We start from the raw sequence: 26,598 nt of genomic DNA, 5'->3' as shown, positions 1-26,598 counted from the left end.
CCACTACCAGGTAGTGAGGGCCTCGAGGACCTGTAATCCTATGAAGTTTTGTTCACCACTGTGTCCCCAGCACCTAGCAAAGTACCTGGTAAACAGTAGATAATCAGGGACTTTCCTGGTGGTGCAGTGGTTAAGAATCCGCCTGCCAATGCAGGGTATACGGGTTTGAGCCCTGGTCCGGGAAGATCCCACATGCCATGGAGCAACTAAGCCCGTGCGCCACAACTACTGAGCCTGCGCTCTAGAGCCCGCAAGCCACAACTACTGAGCCCGTGTGCCACGCTACTGAAGCCCGCGCGCCTAGAGCCCGTGCTCTGCAACAAGAGAGGCCACTGCAATGAGAAGCCCGTGCACCACAATGAAGAGTAGCCCCCGCTCGCCGCAACTAGAGAAAGCCCGCGCACAGCAACGAAGACCCAACACAGCCAAAAAAAAAAAAAAAAATAGTAGATAATCAATAAATGTTTGCATGAATGCATCAATCACCATTCTCTTTTCAAAGGTAGGCTAGTTCACTGCAGGGAGGAGGTCAGGAAGTCAAGAGGATGGTCTGAAATGTTAGGGCATCCTGGTGCCTAAAACCAAGGTGAATCCCAACACCTGGAGAGTGTATCTCAAAGGAGAAAAGGCTATGCCGGCTCCTTTATTGATGGCCTTATCCTAAGTCTTCCATCACAAAGACAAGCAGAGGCCCTCCCGACTGGAAGGAAGTGACAGAGAAGCCTGATGCTCAGTGCTGGTGCCTACTTACTCCCCTTCACCTCCAAGATGGAATACTCATCAGCAGTGAAGTCATCCTTCAACCCGGCAGCAGGAAGGCGCCTCTCCTGGGAGCCTGGGTCTAACTGCCTGCTGCAAATTTCAGAGGGGAGTGGAGGTTTTGGAAAGTGTTCAGAGAAGAACATCAGAGAGACACAGGCTAACAAAGCAGAGTAGCCCCGGGAAGAAAGAGTTAAAGGAAGGAGGTGACTCCATCTCCAAGAACAGCCCACGAGTCAAGGCCTTAGCCCCCTGCAACGATGAAAGGGGTTTGGATGGGAGGTTCTAGATGACTGTCCTATAAAAACTGTCCTCTAGTTGCCACAGAAGTTTAGATCACCAGAGAGGTATATAGAATAGGTATGAGGAACTTCTTTAAAGCCAAGGTCACTAAAGCCCTAGAAAAGATTACAGAAAGTAACAAGGCATATCCTGTCCACGGAAGTGCACCACATAATGAGGGGCTACCTCTGCCCCTTCTGCAGCCATCAGGTAGAGGGGCTGTGTACAAGCCAGGTCAATAAAGTAAAGGTTGTTCAGTGATAGGATGGATCCAAAACTCTATTTTATAGCCAAAGAATCCTTTTATCCAAATAAAATCTTTCTTGGAGTTATAACACACAAAATGAAAAAGTAGAGATGTTCTGGTTAAAGATGTGAAAGACCCTTACAGGTTCCCACCTGCCCATTCACTGTGCAGAAAGAACCTTGCCACCCAGACCCCAGGACAAGAAGGGACCCAGCAAGAGCATCCCAGCCCACTGCTCTCTAGTCGTGCTTTAGGGCAGAAACACAGAACCCTGGATGCCCTTTGTTTATCCCATCTAGCTCTGTGCCTGAGTTTTCACTCTGAATGTAGCTATGTTGTCACTTGGATGACAGACAGTCAACTTTCCCTTTTAAGGGTCCTTGATGCTCTGGTTTTGCTCAGCATCTCTTTCATAATGCTGGCTTTCCGCATTTCCAGGAGCACGGAATAACTCCAAATGACTTACTACGATGTGGCCGGAGACCGAGCAGGCAGCTACGTTTCACACTGGTGTGCTAGCCTCACTCCAACATGCAAAAGGGCCACGAAGCTCTTGTCAACGCCAGTCACTCAAAAATAAGGCCTCGGGTTACTGGGTATCTCTAAGGTTGAAAAAAAATCTCAACGCAGTTGCATTTGAGGGAAACAAGGCTGCAGGTTCAGTCAATTCTTGAATAGACAGAGGTTAATTTCAAACCTCTCATTTTCCAAAGGTTTGGTGAGCACTCACTGTGTGCTGGGCACTGGGACCTTCCAGGGTCAATTTCTCATTTTTCTTCCTACTTTGTCTTTCTAGGAGACACTTCACTGGACACAAGTGTCTCTCCCAGGGAAGGGGAAGAAAAAAGGAATGACCCACTGCCTGATAAGTCTGAATCTAGAAGTAAACTTGACCTACAGATGGAGGTCTCTAGGCTGGAATAGGAAAAAAAAAAAAGAAGGAACCAGTTTGCTTACCTACTATGTGCCAGGTATGGAGCTACGCCAGTTATACTCCTTTTACTCCCTACGATCCCTAGTCCCATTTTATCATTTTAAAAATTATTTTAGGGCTTCCCTGGTGGTGCAGTGGTTAAGAATCCGCCTGTCAATGCAGGGGACATGGGTTCGAGCCCTGGTCCAGGAAGATCCCACATGCCGCAGAGCGACTAAGCTCGTGCGCCACAACTACTGAGCCTGCGCTCTAGAGCCCATGAGCCACAACTACTGAAGCCCATGCACCCTAGAGCCCGTGCTCCGCAACAAGAGAAGCCACCACAATGAGAAGCCCGCGCTGCAACGAAGAGTAGCCCCCGTTCGCCACAACTAGAGAGAGCCCGTGCACAGCAACAAAGACCCAATGTAGCCAAAAATAAGTAAATAAAATAAATAAATTTATCTATTTTTTGAAATTATTTAAAAAAAACCAAGGCTCAAAGAAACGAGAAACTTGCCAAAAGTCAGCCAAGAAGTAGGTGGTAAGCTGGATCCACATTGGTGGGAGCTGAGATTAGCCGTTGGTGGAGTCACGGGGTTGGCCGACTCTTGCCCTTGGCCACCTCCCAGATCCATTCAGTGCCTTTCTATCCTGTCAGCTTAACTCTAGCCTCTTCTAAGGCTGGGACATTTTTCTTTGTTGATTAAATCAGCCCCCATCGAGCAGGTGCCTGCCTAGCCTCCTGTCCCTCAAGTGGGTTGGCCTCCTGACATGCTCCACCTCAAGAAACAGTATTATACAAAGGCCAGTAGGAAATAGCCTGGATCAAACCAGACGGAACAGCACGGCAGGATCTGCGGTATAAGTTGTCCCTTCAAAGGGGACCACCAGCATGCATCCCATGAAAACCCCCCTTAACGGGGTCTCCAAAGAGGCCACCCTAATTCCCCTTCAGGTCTCAAAACACAGTCTGACTTGCACCGCTGGGAGTGGCTAACTCAGGCGGAAATGCTGTCCCCCTAGCTGGAGAAGGGGCGGCCGGGGCGACGCACGCGCTTCGAGCCTGCCTCTCTGGGACAGAAGCATTCCAGCTGTCCAAGCATCAAAGGCTGAGTCAGAGGCCCGTCGGACGGGGGCTGCCTTGTACTTGCCTTCACACAGCTTAATCTTCTCCTCCACAAACAGCAGTCCTTTTGCTAGAAGCTGGTTCTGCCGAAAGAGAACAAAGGACACAAGAGTTGGGCTACTTCACCGCGTGACAAACCCAGGTCTACTCCCAGTGGGCGACGGCACAGGGTTCCAGGCACTCAGGCACTGCTCATGCCTCCAGGCTGAAGAAGCCTTCTATCCTCTAGGAAGGCCGAGGCTTCCAGAGGCATCAGTGAGACAGCCCGAAGCAAAGGAGGGAGATGAGAGCCAAACCCAAGTGCCACCCCCATCCCTCCGACCAGGGAATGGGCTGCCCCAAGCTTGGCTGAATTCTCTGGAAGGACTAGGGTAGACACCCAATGTCTTTCAAGCCCTTCATGTAAAACTCAGAAAAGGGAGCATGGAGGCAATGGGAAATTATGCAGAAATAATGGATTTTTTTTATAAAAATGATTTTTTATAAAAACGATAAATCTCTCATGCTAGCATGAAAGAGACTGCCTGCAAGATTTTAAGCAGCAGTGAGTGTGTGTCCGTCAATGGGCGTGTGCGTGGGAAAGCTGTGGAAAGAGGGAGTAAGAGGAAGTCCCTTTGCAATTACAACTAACAACCGCTGAGTGTTTTGCATGTATCAGAGGGTTTATATTCTTCATCTCATCTAATTCTGGCCCCCCCAATAATCCGGTCAAGTTGGTGCCATTACCCTAACTTTACTGATGGTTGGGGAAGAGGCTGGAACGCAGGACACAGAGCTGGTCTTCTTGGCTCCACAAGCCACGTTCTGTCCACTCTGCTTTGCTGCCTTCCAGCAAGTCTTCCCACCCAGACCCCTCCTTCCCTCAGAAGGCTACAGCTGGTCCCACAAGACGCGGGCAGCCTCTCCAAAGGCCACGGAAGCTCAGAGAGTAAGGATGCCTCCCCACTCACCTCACATCCCTAGATTAGCAAAGGCCTATGCTTATAGGGTAGGGGACACACAGTGGTATATATCCTACCCAAAACCTAATGCGTTTCTTAGTACTCTCTTTTATAAAACCCTAAAACCCTGTTACAGTGATGATGGGAGCATACATGGCAGAGAAGAAAGAACCTGGACATCAGACAGGAGTTCAAGTCCCAGCTCAGCTACTTTCTAGCTGTGTGATCTTGGACTTCATTTCCCTGAGTTTGAGTCCCTTATCTACAAAATGGCATCACAACAGCAATATCATAAAGTTCTTATAATAATTAATCATTATAAATACACACACACGGTGTTTTATGTTCCCAGTAATCTGTGGAAATGGGTAGTGATGACAAGAGTTGCTCTTTTAGCCCAACTATCTTCACAAAAGGAGTGGGAAGTAAAGAGAGTCAGTAATGAATGTACCTACATCAAATATATTAAAGTATTTGATCAAAGGTACTATCACATTCCTGTGACTAATACATATACACCAAATTTTATAGATCCTATTAAAATTCACAAGTTATAACCTAATTTAAAAAGTAATTGGCCACCATTTAGTTTCAAGATGGAACCCCAACTCAAAGTTAGAGTGACATCCTATAGGAGTCTACCGACTCTGTTAAAGGAAAAAAAAAATCGATTCCTTTACTAGGAATCATGGAACAGACAGGTACTTAAGGTGAAACTCTGTGTTCTCTACCTTCTAGCCAAGCACACGGATCCCAGCAGCAAGAAAACACCACAGCACCAAACTGAAACGATCCAAGACTTTGTGCCAGCTGAGCTGGGCAGGAATGGATGGTGGAGGTGTTTCCAGATGGCAGTCACTCCCCCTGAATGGTTCTGAGCAAAAATCCCAATTGAGGTCTGAAGTGTCTGCCCGGGTCCCTTTCACTGGCCCAGAGGAGGGCCTCAGGGAGTCCCCTTGGCACTCCATGCAAGGACTCCTGATGCATTGCTCTCTGTCACCACCTCTACTGCCAACACTGACACCTCAGACTTCTTCCAAAACATCTACAAACCCTCCTTAATTTCATGTTTCTGAGATGCACCTACAAATGTAAGAGATACTCCTCCCTATGATGCAGGCTTCATAAATTTGTTCGATCACTGTAATTATCTACATTTTAAACGTGTGGGGGGCTAACCAAGGCCCTGAGAGAAATAAAAGCCTAGTCGAGGTTATATCATGAGTTAATAATGGAAATTAATTCAAACCCTATATCCTATGTGTTAGGATTTTAGGTCCTTAGGAGTGAGGACCACTTAACTTAGTCCTCCTGGCTCTGAGAACAGTGCCTAGAACATAGTAGAAGCTAATAAATATTGCGTATATATTGCCTGTTTTGATGCTACAGACCATTTTTTGGTTTTAAGAAATCAAGATAAGAGATAGAATATTTGTAAGAGGAGAGAAAGTGATATCGGTCCTTAAAATTCAAATACCCCTGTGCATTTGTACATCTTGCTCTTATTTTACAAATGGCATTTATTTTCATTTGATAAAAACTACTTTGCATCTTAAGAGATAAACTTTAAAAAGTGGCCTAGGTTCTCCTTCCTCCTCTTTTCTATGTCTCCCCCTTCAAGGAGATATTTGGGGCAAAAAAAAATTTTTTTTCAAGGAGAAGAAGTTATTTGTGTACTATGGAGAAATGGAAAACATTCATTTTAAAATTTCTCATGATACACGGCATAGAAATTCTGTAGCTTAGACCAAAATAACAGTAACAAAAACTTAAAAGGGGCCTTAAGAATCATCTAGTCATTCCCCCGTCTCCCCAGCCCTGTGGTCCAAATCAATTGGTCACATACAGTTTCAATCATTTTTAGGTGGACATATTTTCCAGGAAGCTAAAGCACCTTTCAAAAGCATCTTGAAAATGTTTAGACCCCTACGCTTTGTAGGTTTTGCTCTTATTTTACAGTTTAATAAGCTGCAGCTAGAAGTACGGTCTCCATCTTTTACTTGGCACGTGCTAAGTGAGTTAGGATCTTTTGGGCCAGCCTGGCTCACAGCCCCGCTTCTCTGGAGAATCGCCCGCTACCGACGCAGTGGTGCTTTGCCCCATCTTGCATGCTCGAACCATTTGAATCCAGCCTGCATCTTCAGCTTAGCTGATTGGCTTGGTGCCTGCCCTCCACCCTACCTGGGTCTCAAACTGAGCCAATCATTTTCTCCCCTGAGAATCTGTAGTCACACAGGCCCCCTGTGCCCCAAAGGGCCCTGTAATCCTGAGGGCCCGGTGCTCTGAAGGGCCTCATGCTTGGGGTTTAATGCTCTGCAGTTGCCATCTTCACTTCTTAATAGTTTTAGCTTTGAATCTGTGTTTTGTAAGTGAAGCCTGCTGGGGAAACGGAACACACCCCAGGGGCTTAGCCTCAGCTCACTCATGGTCCTGCCTTCTACAGTCACCCCAGGAGGGGTTTTCAGGCCCCTGCTCCCCACCCCCTGCTGTTCCCCACCCTGCTGGTCTCCCCTGCCCTGCCCCACCACTGCCATCGTTCTATTCCCAAGGGGGTGATAGGGTTGCGTCGGCAGGGGCCCAGGCCCCGGTGCTCTGCAGCATCTTGGGAAGAGGCCTGATGGCAGCCCCCCTTCCCTGCCCTGGGCTGGCAGAGCTCTGGCTTGAGTGCTGATGACTCAGCTGGGGGCCTCTCGACCACCCCTGAGCTATGTACCGAGAGCATGAAGGTTACAATCTCTTGGGGGCCCCCTGTCCACGACGGATTGTGGCCACAGGTCCATGGGAAGGGGAGTGCCTTCCTCACCCTGGTGGGAGCCGCATTTGCATTCTGCACTGGGCCCTGCAAATTACAAAGCCCACCCTGTCTGCTGGTCACTTCACCTAAGGACACGCCAACTGGACATCTGTGGGGCTTAAGGCTACTGAGACCTAAAAAAAAGAAAGAAAAAAGAAAAGAAAACCAGCCTCGATTTAGACAGCTATCTTGCATTGTCTTTCGAAGTGTCTGTTCCCTCTGGCCTCACCTGCCAGTATTCCCAGCCCCAGGCAAACGCCTGACTCTGGAAGGTGCTGAGAAAATGTATGGGAACAGAGCTGGAGAAGTTCCTGACTTTTCTCTTGTCCCACTCCCTGCCTGATGGCACCAACCGCGTCACCTCCCCCGCCCAAAGGCTTCAAGCCAAAAAACATTACAAGTTAACATTACTAGTTAACTTAACTAGCTAACATTACTAGTTACATTCAGTAGCAGCCACCTAGGAAATGGGCCCATTGTTACTTAACGCAGCCCCCATAAATGAACTTGGACGGGGGAACACACAGCACTCTAAGGAAGTGGCAGAGGATCCGGAAGTAAAAAACAGCTGACCTATCTGTTTTTATTAAGACATCGAAAATGGGCTGCCGACAGAAGAACAAGCCTCAAAGGAAAAATGCAAAAAACACGGATGTCTGTGGAAAGGCATCCAAAACCATGCAGCCTTCAGTGGGTTGGAAAGACCGAGCTCATCCTGGGTAATCACGGAGGGTGGGCAGGAGGAGGCGAGGAAGGCAGAGGAGAGGGTGGGCCGCTGTAGTGCAGGGTTTGTCAATGTCAGCCACATGCATCTCCAGTCAAGCAAGCTCCTCCTCAACCCGGCCAGAAGGACTCAGGAAAATGGGGAACCAAAAAGCTAGGGGGTGAGGAGAATGATGCTATTCCCACACAAGGTAGAAATTCTGTAAATGCTTAAGGCGGCTAGCCACCTGTCGCTTCTAATGCTTTAGCAGTGATGATAATAATGAGAATACAAAGAATGACGGTGGAGTTTTTTATTGGTTTTTACTCTTTGTCAGGCACTGTATTATACCCTTCTCATGCATTATCTCACTTTTACCTTTGCCACAAACGTATCCCCTTTATACAGATGAAGAAACTGAGGTTCAGAGAAGCAACTAGCAAATGGGAGACCAGAATTTGCACCCAGGTTGGCTGGAATCCAAAGCCCAAATCTTTCCCCGAGGATATTACTCTGGTTTACTTCAACAATGATTAAAAAAATACTAAGGTGAACAGCTATCATTCATTCACTGCTCACTTTTTGTACAAAGCACTTGATATACGTCATCTAATCTAGTAACTGCATCAACCTTTTGAAGTAGATACTATGATTACAACTAGATTACCACTAAGAAGACTGAGGTTCAGAGAGGTTAAGTAACATGCCTACAGTCACACAGCCAGTAAGTGTTGTAGCAAGGACTGAGATCCAGACCTTCCTGGCAGAAAGGCTGGTGCTTTTAGGCATCACACTCTTCTGCCCTATCAGTTGGAGAGGTTTTCAGTGCCCTTGCCCACGAGGGAAAGTAGATGAGATCCATTCGGTTCAGATACTGGGGGAAGTTGGCTTGGCAATTTCAGGCCATGTAACTGGGTTCCACCAAAGCTTCCATCCAGCTGGGTCATTGCTGCTGCCCAATCCTGCTACTAGCTTCTCAACTTCCGCCTCTCCAAAAGTACTTTCCTGGGGTCTCCCTCTCCACTACCATATGTGATGTCTGGCAAGGCATACACCTGGCTCCCAGGTGGATGCTATTCCCAAGTGAGACATTCTTTCCCATCCCAGAGGTGTCTGGCAGCATGTCACTCTGCCTACTGAGAACTTGTATTAACCAATAATTCCATTCCAGGCATTTGTTTCCAGGGATAGCAATGTCTGCAAAAGTTGCTGTTGTTGGCACCAAGCCAGTGACGGAAATCATGGGCCACCTCCATTTTTTTTCTCTTCTGTAACTTTGAAAGTACAGCCATCATCTCTTAGGATGTCTACATTTCCTGTGAACCTGGATGCCTTCGTAGATAAGCAACAAAAAGTCTTATACACACAACTCACCCCCCAGGACCAGAGAGCTCTTAATAAACCAGTCCTGGGGTGTGTGTGTGGGTATGATGAGACCAGAGAGAAAGCCCCAGATGGTGAATGAAGAAAATTTGAAAGTTGGTACAAGTTTAATCTTCATTTAGCACCATTTCACTGGTAAAAGGGTAAAATTCACTAAAAGGGTGAATTTGGGCTTTTTTCAAAGTTATTTTACAAGGAAGCAGGAAAATAGTCCCATGTCTGTTTTGCTGGATACTAAAAAAATAAAATAAAATAAAATTTAAAAGCACTGAGATTTCTCTTCTCTGGGGTTTTCAGGGGATATCTTCAGGGCATTTTTAACATTTAAAGTATAATCCAAAAGATTTTCTTCTGTGGCCAGATGGCCTGGGTTTGATCTCCACTCTACCTTTTACTAGCTGTATGATTGTGGATAACCTTCCTTTACCCAGGTTCAGCTGCAGTATGTGCTAAACGGTAATAATGAATTTCCCTCATTAGCTGTCACGAGGAATACATGACTTAGTGCGGGAAGGATGCTTAGAGCAGTTCTCAGACTTGAGCACACATGAGAATCACAGAGGACTTGCTAAAACACAGGCTGCTGGGCCACAGTCCCCTCAGTTTCTGACTCAGTTCATCTGAGGTGGGGCCTGAGAATTTGCTTTTCTGACACATTCTCAGGTGATGCTGAAGACACAGGTCCAGGGACCACACTTTGAGAACCAACCGCTCAGAACTGTTGAACAATGCCTGGCACATAAATGCTTGAAAATATTAGCTGTTGTTACAATGATGGTTATTTTTGTCTTCCTTATAGCTGTGAAACAGCCTCCGAGAAAGGTCGCCCGTTGCTTTCCAAGTCTAACAAATATTTCTCAGACCTCCCACCTCGGTCTTTACTTCTTGTGGCCACTGAGTTGCTGCATGTTTCCATGTATTTGGATGTTTCCACTTTTCCAGCATCTACCCCTGCCTTCCATCCCTCCCCGCAGTGGTTCCCTAAACCTGTCTCCTGCCATTTCCGGCCTAGTCTACTTGGAAGTCACCCAATTTCATCCATAATGGGTTCCTGAAAACACATACCCATGTGGACCTAGACACTTACATGATATCAGGGGGAGTTCTGTTCCCACAGAGCCAAAAAGGATGATAAAATCCCTAATTACACCTCATTTTCAGAGCTAGTCTTCAGGTGATATATTTGCAGCATTTGGTACCTACATGTTCCCTCCTTAACAACTGAATGTGTAATAACCTCAGTCCAATGAGGCTGAAGAGTTGCCATTTCAGCATACCCCTTGATTTCCATCCTTCTCTCAATTATATTAAGATCTGGGGTTATCAATTTCAAGACTCATTTTTCCATTTATCTTCATAAAATTGGAGGAAAGTCCAATAAAAATATTCAAATAATTGCATAAAATTCAAGTAACTGCCGAGGAGATTAAGTATGGCAAAGAGGGCAGCCTGAAACATCCAGGGGTCCTCTGGCAGCCCCCAGACTAGCACCTTTTCTCTCCCCTCTCAACAGCCAAGGGGGGGCTTTAGGCCACCCCAATGTTCACAGACACCCCAAGGCCTCTCTTCCAAGTACTGGCCAAATCCAAGATGCAACTTCTAACGACCTTCTCACCTAAAGACATCATCCTCTCCCCTCTTGCCTGTCTCCTCACTGGAGCCCAGCTCCTCTTGTTCAAAGCCCCTCTGTATACTGGCCCCAATTTTACCTTCAAAGCAGAGTATATGGCAATTGTGCCTTACTACCTTCTGCCCACCTAATTATCTCTTTTCCCATTTTGGGAATCCCGTTTGTTTTAGAAACCTTCCCAGGTGGATTAAAGAAGATTGTTATTTAATAATCTTAAATAATTAAGATAATCTTTAAGATTATTATTAATCTTAAATAATAAGATTATTGTTAATAATAAAGATGAATAATCTTAAAGAATAGTAAAGATTATACTGGGCCTGTTTTTAAGCCTTTACCATCCACTCAGGGTTTCAGTTAACACGATGCTGTGTGTTCCCTATACGGATGCATCTACCTCCCTTCACTTCAATTTCAAACTCCATGGTAACCAGGATGCTTCCGTGGGTCTCTCCTTCAGCTCCCTGCCACATGCCACATGCCCTTAATGAATCTTCTCTGATAATGATGAGCTAAGGGGATAGTGGCCTCTTGTGACTGCCACCGATACGAGCAGTAGATGGAAACCTTTACATCAAACCTTTACATCATCTGTGCCCTACTGACAAGTATGGTGGCCACATTTCCCCTTTTCTTAGGTACTATCTTATTCAAAGCCACTGACTACACACTGAGTCTCTGTATCAAGCAAAACTCTAGTTCCACCAAAAATAATTTAACTTTCTGGGCTTGGGGAAAAGCTTTCAATAGACACAACACAGCCAGCAGATGCAGAAGCACAGAAAGTATGATCTGCCACCTCTCCCATCCCCATGCCCCGAACCACCAAGGCACCTAATCAGGTAAGAGAAAAATGAGCATTTCCTGTCAACCATTTCCAAAGATAAAAGAAACCAATTATCCCGCAGAGCTGTCTCTAGGATATAGAGTTCCTGTTGGAAACCCCAATTTTCCTTCCGGGTGCAATTCAAAACAGATGGAGGAAAAAGGAAAATCAATACTGGAAATGTCAAAGATTTTTCTGGCTGCTGTCTTATGGAAATCTATCTGTGCTTTTGTCAGTCAAACAGCCTGTCTTCTCTGTGTGCAGACACAAGATAAGCACCATCTTTCCGCCTTCTCTGCCCCTGCCCTCACCTCGGGTCATTTTCATTATTCTTCACTGAAGACAACCTTTCGGTGAGTCTTGCTTCAAAGCTGCAAAATGAGAATGTTCGCTTTCAAAAGCGGAGCCACGTGGGGCTTCCCTGGTGGCGCAGTGGTTGAGAGTCTGCCTGCCAATGCAGGGGACACGCGTTCGAGCCCTGGTCTGGGAAGATCCCACATGCCGCGGAGCAACTGGGCCCGTGAGCCACAATTACTGAGCCTGTGCTCCGCAACAAGAGAGGCCGCGATAGTGAGAGGCCTGCGCACCGCGATGAAGAGTGGCCCCCGCTTGCCATAACTGGAGAAAGCCCTCGCACAGAAACGAAGACCCAACACAGCCATAAATAAATAAAAATTAAATAAATTAAAAAAAAAAAAAAAGCAACCTTCCGGTATTCTCAAAAACAGAAAAGGGGAAAATTATTTTAAAAAAAGCATGCGGTGGGGATGGTGGTGTGCTGAATTGGGCGATTGGGATTGACATGTATACACTGATGTGTATAAAATGATGCCTAATAATAACCTGCAGTATAAAAAAACAAACAAAACAAGAAAAAAAATAAAAAATAAATAAATAAATAAATTAACTGGAAAAAAAAAAAGCGGAGCCACAGTGATGGCTTTTACAAGTAGTAATCTCTGGGGTGGCGGGTCTGGGTCCCAGGAGACAGACCTCATTGCTGAGTCCAGATGTCCAGGCCGGAGGGCGGCCATCTCATCCTCCACACGGAGGAACCCACTCGTCACCTTCCCCAACAGCCACGTCCATGGCATTTGGGTCCTACCTGCCCACACCCCTGGTTCGGTTCCCCACTTGTCCCCAGACCTTCCTCTCTCCTCCTTGCTGGAGGAATGTTCTTTCTGGAGCCCATTCTGACTTTCCCTCTTGAAACTACCTCTGATAGTTGAGTGTGAAGGCTAAGGTCACCTCTATCAGCCTTGCCTCCTGGATTTCCCTCTTCATCTGAAAAGCTCTTCTTGGTGTGGCTTTGAAACCAGCCCATTTTCAAGGGTGCCTAGCGAAGGACTTTCCAAACCTGAGTCTCTTGAACCACCTTCACCACTTGGTCACAGCCAGGGCCACGTACACTATTATTCTTTGTATACTATTTTTCTTCAATTGATCCACTTTTTAAAAACATAAATATGTTTATAAAAGAAACCACAGCAACACCATTTACCATAAATAGAATGTATCTCAAGGATCAACTCAATGCCAACAAAATGATGTTATGTAATCCTAATTAGACACTGCTTCTAGCTGAAGACACTAATTTTGAAACCTGCTCTCTCTTCCTTAAACAAGAGAGATCACCAAGTCTTGCAGAAGTGTAACAGACACAAGGGCGCAAACCAAGACTCTCCCTGGCACGATCAGAAGTGCTAAAGGAAAATAAGGAAAGGAAACACCACAAAGGCGAATGTTATTTAATACCATTGTGTGCAACTCCTAAAATCTCTCATGTATCTGTGGTGGACAACCCCTCCCTCTCTCCCAATAAAGTTTATTGAGCATCTACTATGTGCTAGGTAATTTCTAGGGACTGGAGAACCAAACACATTTTAAAAAAGGCTCTGTGCCCACATGAGACTTAAAACCTACATTTTAATAAACAGTGTCTAGGATAGGCTTTTCTCCAGTCTAGCACCTTAAACTAAGGAAAAACCCAGATTCAAAACTGTGAAAACCAGTTCAGACCCCACACCCCCAGAAAGAGACTCAATATTCACCAAGCAGTTTCTCTGATTAAGCACTCGATAAAAAATGACATGTGGTTACCAGCTGTTAAGTGTCTGGCATACTTTGTAAGCAGCACTTACTGCCCCCAAAACCTCAGGGCTTTCCAGATAAATAAATCCCCACCCAAATGCCCTTCCCCACCCATCCGAGGGGTAGCCCCCAAAGCCAAGACATGACTGACATTTCAAACTTGACTGAAACCACACAGAACCCTGTCTATTTTAAATGTCAATGAGGAAGGCAGCTGGGCTGGCAGGTTTCACCAGGAGGGATTGAAAAACCACTTCTCTGTAGTTGGATTTAAAACTCAATCACTAGAGACAGCAAGAGAAGAGAGTAAGGACAAGATTGACCTTTGAGTCAAGGCAACTGAAATGATTCACATTTGTGACTAATTATCTCTTTTTTAATCTTTGTCCCTCCCTAGACAGGGGTTTTCTTTCAAGCAGCTGAGACATTTGACCTGATTGAATTCCAGGCTTCTGCTGGGTCTTGCTTTGTCCAGATTTAGAGTGGCCAAGTGGTCATTTTCTGGTGTGTGTGGGTGTGTGTGTGCGTGTGAGAGAGAAACAACTGACATTTGTCATTCTTTTAAAGTGCACATAAAAGTTTTAGCTTCCTGATTTATGGAAAGAAAATGGAAGGATGCCTGTGTTGTTTTTAAAAGCTAAAAACTCTTTAAACTGTCTTAAAAGTATGCTCACCTGGGATACAGAATAATATCACCAACCTGAAACCAATTTATTATGGATTTTTATGTCACCTTCCCATTAAAAGGGATGGATTACACTTTAGAATAACAAATATGTATACAGTTGACCCTTGAACAACGCGAGGGGTTAGGGGCACCAACCCTCCGTGTAGTCGAGAATCTGCATATAATTTATAGTTGACCCTCCGTATCTGAGGTTTTTTTGTATCCACAGATTCAACCAACCATGGATCCTGCAGTACTATAGTATTGACTATTGAAAAAATCTGTGTGGGGACTTCCCACCACGTGTCTTTAGATGGAGTCAGGAAGGCATCCCGTGTCAGTGGATTAGAAACCATCCTGACTGCACCTGGAATCTTGAACTCGTTAGCTGCATAACAACAATGTCTAGGCAGGAGGGATGTTAGCTTATCTGATTCAATTCTATCTTTAACAGAACAGACGGAGAGGCTTAGTGACAAGAAAGAACTTGGCTAAAGGGACATAGCATTACACTCAATTAGGTACCATACACGGAGTGGGAGGGAAGCGGGAGGGAATGGCACTAGGAAAGAAGTTCTCAAAGTGTGGTTTGGGGTCCCCTGAGGGATCACCCAGACCTTTTCCACACGGTCAAAACGATTTCCTTAACAACACTAAGCTGTTATTTGCCTTGCATCCTCCGTGAGTGTACTGTGGAATTTTCCAGAGACTAGGTGCAATATTTTCCAGACGGGCAATATCACAATAGACTGACTATGAAGCAGATATGAGGATCCAGTCTGCAGGCAGAGATTTGCAGACATATAAAACAATACCACTCTCCTATTTTTTTATTTTCAAAAAGTTATTTTTCATAAAAATGCCATTTATGCTAACATGTAGTAGGTTTATTATTTGAAGGAATTAAGGCAAAAGTAAATTTTCTCAGGCTTAATTTCTAATATGGTGAAAATGCATAGAGATAACCCAAACAAATGATCATTTTTAAGAGTGTAAAGGGGTCCTTGAGACCAAAAAGCCTGAGAACCGCTGTCTGAGGCTATAGTCTCCATAAGAGCAGGGACCATGCTTGCCCTGTACGCCTCCACTGCCACTGCACTGCAGTGCCCAGCACGTAGTAGGGCTGCACTGCAATGCCCAGCACGTAGTAGGAACTCGGGATACATAATTTTGGATGTTGAAGGCATGTCCAGGTGTACAGTATCGGTCACCCCTTTAGGTACATGTACCCATGTGCACAATATAACACAGGCTCAGACCCACACAGCTTACCTGAAAATAGTCTGTAATGAACGATCCAAGTTCACTCTTCAGCAGCCGCCTGGAAAGAGAGAAAAACCGTCAAGCAGCCCTTGATGCTATAGCTCCTGGAGTTCACGGATGCGTGGTGAATTGCCGTGCTCACCAGTGGCACAGGGGCCGAGGCCAGGCCTGAGCAGGAAGTGTGTTTTCCTAGGCCCTAGTAATACCCCACCCCCACCAAGGTCATTAGGGAATTGGGGCGGATGGAGCTCCTAGAAGGCATCTGCTCCTTAGTTCACTTTTACAGATAAAGCATCTCAAGAGGGCAGCCACAGGAGATCCCAATTCTAACAGAGGTGGAGGCAGGCAGGGGCACCTGGCTTCATGTGCAGCAAAAAATAAGAGAAAGGCCATGGTTTTGTAATCCCCCCTCATTTGCAGACTTTACGGTTTAAAATGCATTCTTCATACATTCTTCACCCAAGGATTGTAAAGTATGTGTGTGTGTTGGGGAGCAATTATTATCTCTCGTGTATAGATAAAGAAATTGAGGCTCAGAGAGGTCTCCCAAATAAGTCAGTGGCAGAGTTAAGATTCAAACCCAGACCTTCTGCAAATTCAACATCTCTTTGCATAACCCAACCCAGTCTCGCCTCCAAATCCATCAGAGACATTGAGCTTGGTGCCATGGTTTTGGTGGCCTTACTGCCCATCCCAAAGGGAATTAAAAGTCCTTCAAAGGAGAACAGATCGATTTTATTATCCAGCACAAACATTTATTCAGCTGCTCTTTATGAGCCAGACATTGTTCTAGCACCAGGCTTGCAGAAGTGAACAAGACAGGCGAGGTCTCTGCTCTCAAGGAGCTTACATCCTTGGGGGGAGGGGTGTGGAGAGCCAGCAGGTTAGTCGATACACTCCCGAGGTAAGTGCAAAGAGTCTTAAGTGCTTAAAAAATAAAAATAAAAAATGGCAGTATTGGCAGCAGACCTCCTTCTCCCTGAGAGAAATCATGGGACTATCCCTACTGCTCTTTCTTTAATTTGATCCAAATAAGGTGAGGAAACTAAAACCAAGAATCCAGGGGAAAAAAGTCTTCAGGACTTCCAATAATTTCATTTACGCATCCCACCGGACACGGTTACTAAAGAGCAAACACTCAAGCTTCTGACAACACCTGCTGGATTTTAACTCCTCAAAAAATGCATTCTCACGTGTCGCTGTAGGATAAACAGGAAGTTACAACAAGATGTCACAATGTGCAGAAGATAGACACAATAAGACTGAGTCACAAGAAGAAGAAACATCCATGATCTAAATTTCTGCACCAGAAAGAGCCCTGGAAAGCTGAAAACTCGTGCTGAGCAAGGAAAATACCTTCCTTTTCCCAGGACAGAAAATGTATCTGTGGTGGACACTGCATTTTGAGATCCAAGTGAATGGCAGGCTCTCGGAAGGCCATCCCATCCACAGAACCCAGGAGTTCACCCAGATGTGTGTGGGTCTGACAGAGACAGGGAAGCCTTCATCGGTCACTGGGCCAAGAGCAGGTGGGTTGTGGCTGGTCTTCGAGGCCAGAGGCTTCGCTCAGACGGGACACAGAAATCAAGTGGGCAGCCCCAGAGGGAGGTCCTGAAACAGGAAGAGGCAGGGAGGCTGCTTCTGGCCGCTGGAAAGAGAAGCACCTCCCAACAAAGTCTTCATGGCCACTGGGAAGTCTCAAAACCATAGGTGAAGAAGCCAAGCTTCATCAAAAAGTGGAAAAACAAGTCCTCAGAATGGGCTACTACTAACAGAGTTTCTTAAGCATATCTTTGGCACTTGCAATGTTAAGGGGTCAACACGGTTCTGAGACTAAAATACAGGATATGGAATTGGTGTCCCGAGGAAGCCACGCTGGGGGGACACTGTGTTCATGTAGACGCTTCAGGTAAAATGGAAAGAGACACAGAGGTCGTCAGTACAGGTAAGCCTTCAGGGTCAAGAGCTATGGAAACCCACTTGGAGCAAGGCAGAGGAGTAACAATCGTGAACTGGGGCTGGACGTGATTAGACAGGTGGTACCCCGGGAGCATCGTGATGCTACACAACTGAGGAATCCAAGAGGTCTCCTCCCCTACGTATCAGGGAGGGCGGAAAGGCTGCAGACTGCAGTGACGGTAGCGGTACATCACCCTTATGTTACAGCCGGGACTGCAGCAAGCCCCAGCCAAGGCCAGAATTCTGCAGAGCATTACAGGAAGACAAAGCTTGAGGTAGAAATCAGCTGATAAAGGAGCAGAGGTTAAAGAGTGAACTTGTTGCAATTGCCAAGACAAAGGCATAGCAAAAAGGACCCAGAAGCTAGCAGCAGCCATACCAGGGGCAGCAAGATGGTGATGGATAAGAATAAAGAAGCAGGATATGAAGAGGTGCTCCCACCACACTGATAAGAGTGGTCCTCAGTCCTTTACTGAAGCGGAACCAGACACAGGTGTGGCAATCTGCTTTATATATGTTAAATGTAATAGACTATAACCAGGTATTGTAAGAGAATTCCATGTTTAAAACCCTCTCTACTAGGTATTGTTGTACAGAATCATCAGAACAGAATAGACCCTAGCTGATCATTTAAGCCAACATTCTATTGTCCTGGGTGGGTAAATCAGTAAGCTGCCCTGTTCCTTACAAAATCCTGTCTTATTTGTGTCTGCACATGTTACGAGTTAGACAAGGTCAATACATACATGTACAGCTCTTCCGCTGCGGTGAAATATGGAATCAACGTAAATGTGCACCAATAAAGTGCTCATAAAAACCTGGTTCAGGGCTTCCCTGGTGGCGCAGTGGTTGAGAATCTGCCTGCTAATGCAGGGGACACAGGTTCGAGCCCTGGTCTGGGAAGATCCCACATGCCGCGGAGCAACTGGGCCCGTGAGCCACAACTACTCAGCCTGCGCGTCTGGAGCCTGTGCTCCGCAACAAGAGAGGCCGCGACAGTGAGAGGCCCGCGCACCGTGATGAAGAGTGGCCCCCGCTTGCCACAACTAGAGAAAGCCCTCGCACAGAAACGAAGACCCAACACAGCCGAAAACAAATATAAAAATAAATAAATAAATAAAATATTTAAAAAAAAAAAAAAAAACCTGGTTCATTCATACAATGAAGTTCTAAGTAGCCATAAAAAAACAAAAGGGAATAAGGAAGTGCTCTTAAGTAATGATATGAAAATACCTACATTACGTTAAGTCAAAAAGAAGCAAGATGCAGAACAGTGTGTATAATGTGCTACCTTGTGAAAAGGGAAGAGAAAATATATGTATTTTTTATTTACACGATAGCAACAAATTCACTTGTCTAATCTGCTCTAACTTGCTGTACTGTCATAGCTATGATTTGGTTTCCAAGAGGCCCTTTGAACTGAAATATACAGTACCTTGATTTTTAAACACACAAAACACACATGCATTTTCAAAATTATATGTAAATGCACTGGGTTGTGTCTCCTCCTCTCCGTCTTCCCATGTAGGAGGCTGGAGAAGGTTGAAGCTGTTACTGGAAATTAAGTAGGGCAACAAAACACTTTAGCAAACTTTATCCCCTGAAGTTGGGAAACGCTGTGCTAGAAACACCAAACCACCTCGTTAGACCCCAGTCTGTGGACCACGTATAAAGTGTCAAATATCCCCAGCTGCTTTTCCACAAATATTCCTCATATATGCGTAAAGAAGCTCTGGAAGAATAACCAATAAACTACTGTAATAAAAGTTATCTTTGGCAGGGGAGTAGGAGCTGGGTTTCTGGAGTACAAGGGAGGGAGATTCTTCAATGTATATCTCGTTATATATGTAAATTTTTAGTACACTGTGAACACATCCTACTCAAAAACATTAAAAAAAATTTTTTTAATTAACAATAACCACCATCAGGATTACCAACAGATGGCTTGAGGCCAAGAAGGAATTGTGGGAGTGTGTTCCCACATCAAGGGCACAATATCAGGAAGCAGACTGTCCTAGGGGAACAGAGAATCCCACAAGTCTTGAGAATCTGCCAATGCAAACCCACCCCAGGCTGGTAACCCGAGAACTTAATGCAGAGAGAGGGGGGTGAGGAGAGGGCAGAGCTGGCCCAGCCAAGCTGAGAACAGTCTGCCGCTGAGTCACAGGGCGAGATCCACCATCTATTTCTATATTCTGTGTTTACTCTGCTTGCACTTGGTTTACAAGGAAAGGGTACTTCTCAGAAACTCTACCCTGGTCTTAGCTGAACTGAGAGAAAGGGATTTTCCGCCCCTCTACCTTGAGGTACCATCTCCAGGGGGAATTCATCAGTAGCTTCCCTCCAAAACAGGAAAGGGTGACTGATAGAACATCGGGACCCCATGAGTTAATTCATCGAATCACAAACGTTTACTGAAAACCTACTCTGTGTCAGATGTGGTGTGAGGTGCTAGGAGAGAAGGATGCAAAGAGCTCAGACAATGACTCCTCCCCATTGGGACCCCTCTCTCAGGAGACAGGGGTACCATCTTGTCCAAAAAATGGAAAGTATCAAGGCATTAGGGATGCACAGACCTAAATTCACAGAGGGACCACTCACCCTAGAACCTTCCTCACTACATTTGCCAGTTTAGCTTGTAAAGCACAAGAAAGAAGAGAAAAGCAGAAGAAAGACAACAGAATCAAAGAGCCCGTGCCTTGTGGTTCCCTAGATACAGAAGAGATGGAAATCCTGATTCCTGAAACCTAGGACATATGTTCCTTCTGGGCACAGAGGCACAGAACCTGGCAGCCTTCCTTCCACTTTTTCCATCCTTTCCTAGGGTCTCTTCCCAGGAAACAGGAAAGTAATTACATATTGGAGCAAATAATAATAATAAACAAAAAACAAATTGCTCCTAGGATGGAGCCTAGCTTTTTTTCCCAATTAAAGTTTACTGAGCACTTACTAAGTGCCAGGCACCATTGTCAACAACGTGTATGTATTTCCTCATTTAAGCATAAAACAAAACCGCTTTTTATACACAAGAAAATGGAACCGCAGAGGTTACTGAGGAGGGCATGCAGCAAACTCAGGATGGAAAGGAGAGAAGTCTCACTGACTGTGAGGGTCTGGAGGCAGCTGCCTGGGTCTGAAGCCTGTGGTCAGCAGTAACCTTTGCAAGTTAACTGTACCTGTTTAGTCCCTTGTACCTGTTTCCTCAACTGGAATTTGGGGATAGTAAGGGTAGCCACTCCACAGGATTATTGCAAGGGCTAAACGAATTAATCCTTGAACGGTGAGTTCCTAGAACAGAGCCCGGCATACAGCAAGCCTCGGCAAGTGTCACCACCACCATCATCACCACCATCATGACCATGATCACCACCACCACCACCACCATCATCACCACCACCACCACCACCACCACCATCACCACCACCACCACCACCACCATCATCACCACCACCACCACCACCACCACCATCACCACCACCACCACCACCACCATCATCACCACCACCACCATCACCACCACCATCACCATCACCACCACCACCAACACCACCACCACCACCACCACCATCACCACCACCACCACCACCACCATCACCACCATCATCACCATCACCACCACCACCACCATCACCACCACCACCACCATCACCACCACCATCACCATCACCACCACCACCATCATCACCACCACCACCATCACCACCACCACCACCATCATCACCACCACCACCACCATCACCACCACCACCATCACCACCACCACCACCAACATCACCACCACCACCATCACTACCACTACCACCATCACCATCACCACCACCACCACCATCATCACCACCACCATCATCACCACCATCACCACCAACAGCCATTGAGCTAGAAAGAGAAGGAAGTGGGGACCTGAGAGTAATGGGAAGTGAATGCTTATGTGGGACTCAACCCAAAAGGGAAATGGGGCATGAAGTTCAGTCAGAAGCCAAAAGGGCGGTAATAAGGAGAAATGCGGAACCACTCACAGGCTGATCTGTACTATCTCACCCCCTTTTCCTCCAGGCTGACTGGGTGAGACACCACCCCAGATGACAGGATTTCCTGTTATTACACAGACCGTCATCTCACCCCGCACCATCTTGTCAACTCAACTTCCCACTTCTGTGGGCTTGAAGGTAAACGAGGCACAGCCCAAGCTGGATTCTAGCTGGTTACGAGGTACAGGGAGGACCAGATGGCAGGCAGGGAATGGAGTGGCAGAAATGATGCAGAGAAATCACCTTAGATGCGAGCCACAATCTCTCTTGTGCACAGGGAAAGCCCCAAGGCAGCAAAATCCCAAAGGATAATGAAACAGCTTGGAGACAGGTGCCACAGGGCTAAAGTTTAGCCAGCAGGAGTGGGGAAACCATATCAGTTGCGAAGTATTTCTGTGCCATTTGGCAATCAGGGGCTGCCGCAAGTACCCAGGCCCTTTGGTGGGATCTAGCCAGATGTCCTCATGGTCTAGGAACAGCAGGGGGCCTCAGGGTCCTGTGCCTGACGCTATAGCTCATCAGTCAGTGCCTGTCCAATCTGATCATTAAATCCTCCTGAGATCACCCACCTCGCTTCTGCAATAGGACACGTTTCAAGGAGGTGGCGTCTTTTAAGCAGTAACACAGGGAAACATCCCTTTCCTCTGCTGGCCCATTCTATGGGGGCCCATCGGAGGTTGTGTGCATAACTCAGATGAAATTCTAGGATTCTCACACCTCTCTGTTTTCTGCACCCCAGCGGGTGGCAGTGGGGACAGTGAAAAAGATGGAGAAAACCAACAAAAAGCATTTCCAGAGTTCCTAATTATGTCGCATGTACTATGCTAAGCGGATGGCACAAAGCATCTTGAATTCTCCAGTAGCCTCTAAGGTAGGAATTTATTTTGCAGATGAGGCAACTGATGCTCAGAGCCTTCCCTGAGGCCACACACAGGCAGATCCCAAATCAAACAGAGGCCCACCTGAACATCAGGCAGTGCTACCCCTATCCCCACAGGGGCAGGCAGGTAAGGTGAGTGAGGCAAGCAGACGGGCACAGACAGTGGGGCTGCAGCAAACTCCACTGAAGCCAGCAGCCAGGCCTCGCTCCCACTGACCACTTCCACATGCAGCGTTGCCCGATGTAAACCTTCCAGAGAGGCCTGGATCTTTAGGTGGGATGTCCATATTTCCAAACACTGTGCAGGCCAACCCCCTCATGGGCCAACCCTGGAGGTTTCTGATTCACTACTTCCCTTCAACTCTGCTTCCTGCCCCCAAAGATGAGTTTGTTTCTCAACTAGAGCAGACACAAGGTATCAACACACGGCCAGGCAGAGAGGCCTGGGCCAAAAAGAGAAGATCCCGCCCGCAGGCCTCCCAAACGAGGGTCCTCAGAAGACAGTGCCCCACTCATTTGATGATCTGCTCATGAATCTACATCCAGGAGCATCAGGCCTAAATCTGGACAATGCCAGGCATGTACCTCTTGCAGCCCACTTACTGTGTGTTGAGGAACACGGGAGGCTCAAGTTCAAGTCCCAGGTCAGCTACTAACTAGCTCTGCGACTCTGGGCAAGTTATTCCAGTCCTCTGTGCCTCTATTTCCTCATCTGTAAGATAGGGATACAGTGGCACCCGGCTCACAGGGGCGTGGTGAGTTTTACAAGAGTTAACACACAGAGCCTGGCATGCACTAAATAAATGTTCTGCTGACGTCTACTGTTATTATTACCTCATAGAATCTTGACTCAGACTGGTCCCTTCTGCCAGCCTGTGGGCTCCATCCGGGCTCTCCTCTCCTCTCCTCCCCTCCCAGCTCTGCCCGCAGCTGTGGGTCCCAGTACAGTCAACAGACACCCTCACGGAGCTGGAAGCATCTGAGGTGGAGCTCCCTTCTGGGCCTCAGACAGCCAACTGACTCAGAACCAGGATGTTTCAACTCCGACCTGTCAGAGATCAAGCTCGATTCTTGCAATCTCCTCTTTCCTTGAAAATCTCTGGGGTTTCCTTCATGACACCTCCCTCCCAACAAGAACAGAAGCAGGGTGGTTGGAGAGAGAAGGAAAATGCGAGTTTCCTGCCTCAGGCCAGCTGCAGATAACTCATCTCTGGTTTCCGGAAACCTCATCTCTGAGCATTTATTTCTGCTGAGAAAAAAAAAAAAAAAAATCCCCCCCAGGAAGAAGGAGGGGTGAAAGGGTATGGAGAGAGTAGTGGCAAGATTTTTATATCCTCACTTGCCCTGCTCACCCTGCAGATTTCAAAGGAGGCATGGCTTTCTCCCAAATTTAATCCTGTGCCCAGCCCCTCACACTCCCCAGCACTATGGGTTCTGCCACCACCCCATTTAGAACATCCTATGATAACTGCCTATTCAGTCCCAACTCGCACTCTGCCGTAAGTTCCCCAAGAGCAAGAACAACCCACCTCAATGGCTGCCCCAGAACCTGGCCCAGTACCTGGCAGAGTCCACAAATATTCACTGATTAAATGAAGAAAAGCATCAATGACCCCTCCCTCTACACGTACCCCCCACTCCCACCAGCCAACCAAAAAGTGAAAGCACTTTTAAGAAACTACTTGCATAGGTTCTTATAAGAACCAGTACAAATAAATCATAGCTTTCTCATGCTTTCCTAACTTTCTATCATCAGTGGAATAGTTGCCGAAAGGCATGTTTAGCAAGAGCATGCTTCTGTGTCAGAGTTTGGCCACTCTTGTTCCTGGGAAAGCTCATGAAACCCAAACCTCTAACAGAGACTTGTGCCCACTGCCAAAATGCAGCCACATTAGAATTGAGGCTGGAGAGGGGCGTTCAAAACCACATCGATGCCCCATAGAGAATTTAAACCAAGAAGACACTCAGGTCCAGCCCACACCAGTGCAGACGGACACTCAGGGCAGGCAGAATTGTAGACTGTGATGACGAAGGAGTTCACTGGAATATGTCTATTCTGAGGGGTCATTTTCAATAGAAAAGATCCTGATTTATGGTCTTCATATTGACAGACCATGAGCCCTGACTTTAATTTGGGGAAAATTGGCCACTTGATTGAGGTGTGACATTCCTGATGAATTTGTTCTTAAAAGGTCTCCGCACCTAAATAGACATTTCTCCACCTAAGACATACAGATGACCAAGAAGCACATAAAAAACTGTTCAACATCACTAATTATTAGAGAAATGCAAATCAAAACTACAATGAGGTATCACCTCACACCGGTTAGAATGGGCATCATCAGAAAATCTACAAACAACATATGCTGGAGAGGGTGTGGAGAAAAGGGGACCCTCTTGCACTGTTGGTGGGAATGTAAATTGATACAGCCACTATGGAGAACTGTATGGAGGTTCCTTAAAAAACTAAAAATAGAACTACCATATGACCCAGCAATCCCACTACTGGGCATATACCCAGAGAAAACCATAATTCAAAAAGACACATGCACCCCAATGTTCATTGCAGCACTATTTACAATAGCCAGGTCATGGAAGCAACCTAAATGCCCATCGACAGATGAATGGATAAAGAAGATGTGGTACATGTATACAATGGAATATTACTCAGCCATAAAAAGGAACGAAATTGGGTCATTTGTTGAGACACGGATGGATCTAGAGACTGTCATACAGAGTGAAGTAAGTCAAAAAGAGAAAAACAAATATCGTATATTAACGCATATATGTGGAACCTAGAAAAATGGTACAGATGAACCGGTTTGCAGGGCAGAAATTGAGACACAGATGTAGAGAACAAATGTATGGACACCAAGAGGGGAAAGTGGCGGGGGGTGGGGGTGGGGGTGGGATGAATTGGGCGATTGGGACTGACATGTATACACTGATGTGGATAAAATTGATGACTAATGAGAACCTGCTGTATAAAAAAATAAATAAAATAAAATTCAAAAATAAAAAACTAATGAGGAAATAAATGCTAATGAGAAATGGGGTTAAGATCATGTGGAGTTAGATGACAAAAATCCTATATCCTGGCTTCTGCATCAGGAGGTAAACTGGCTCACTGTGAGCAAAAGTTGTTTTTAAATTAATATTTAAGAAAAAGCATGAAATTTCAGACTGCTAATTTTACCATAATTACCATGCATGTTATCATAAATGTCCTTATATTTTTAACCTGTTTAATTTATTATTTTTGTAAAAAACCTTTGTCTAAATTTGGTGATCCAGAAATATGTGCAATTAACAGCAAAGGCGATAGTGAAGGACTCGTAGCTCCATCCATAGGGTGTGGACAATGTATCAATAGCATACTCTGTTATGTTCTTTCAACAGCTATATAAATATACCAGTGAGATTAGACCACCACTTCCAGGGTTGTGTTCAGAAGCATATCTGTTCTTGGCAATAATAATGGGTAGCGTGAGAACCACATTTCCATTGTTAGCTTGAGGAACACTATATAAGGAGTCTTCTTGTTTTCTAAAACACATAATATACGCAAGCATCTTGTATCCTTTAAGTTGCTAATTAATGTGGACACAAGTGCATGGAAAGGCATTATCTCTGTACCTCCAATAATTTTCATTTCAATAAAAATGCAAACTATGGCTGGACACTTTCCAGTCTTTTTTTCAAAAAAAAAAAAAGGTCTCTTCATCCTTCTCTTGATCTAGTAATGTGTTTTAGAAGTTGACCATCCTTAGTCCAGAGCTCTTCCTCAGAGATACCCCAAAGTCTATCTGCTTAAGTTTAAACTGAAGTTCATTTTCAAGACATGGAGACACGTCTTAGAAGAAAAGATCAATTGTTTGTAACGACTGCATTTCAGGACCCAGTTATATAAAACTTACCTTCCTGGTCATCCTTTGCATTGACTAGTATTTACACGAATTCACATTTCCCGGGGAACTCACTAACTAACTCCACAGTTAGAAAGATGGCCAGGGCTGGCTGGTGTGACCGGGGAAAGCTGATTTAGGCTTTGACATTGGACTTGGATAATCCATCAAAGTTTATTACTGTTTGGCTGGAGTAGA

The 26,598-nt window shown here is 45.8% G+C and overlaps 1 protein-coding gene across 1 annotated transcript in view; it reads right to left on the bottom strand.

Moving 5' to 3' along the window:
• The window catches only part of PRR5L (proline rich 5 like), a 73,332-nt gene that overhangs the window by 21,599 nt on the left and 25,135 nt on the right, over positions 1 to 26,598 (bottom strand). Inside the window, exons 4-5 of the mRNA XM_068556449.1 lie at positions 15,638 to 15,686; positions 3,356 to 3,413 (exon numbers count right to left, since the gene is read on the bottom strand). Coding sequence (XP_068412550.1) covers positions 3,356 to 3,413; positions 15,638 to 15,686 — 107 coding nt within the window. The remainder of the gene's footprint in view (positions 1 to 3,355; positions 3,414 to 15,637; positions 15,687 to 26,598) is intronic.

This window comes from Eschrichtius robustus, chromosome 11, assembly GCF_028021215.1.
Source record: "Eschrichtius robustus isolate mEscRob2 chromosome 11, mEscRob2.pri, whole genome shotgun sequence".
Lineage (NCBI taxonomy): Eukaryota > Metazoa > Chordata > Mammalia > Artiodactyla > Eschrichtiidae > Eschrichtius > Eschrichtius robustus.
This window is presented reverse-complemented; position numbering and strand designations above follow the sequence as displayed.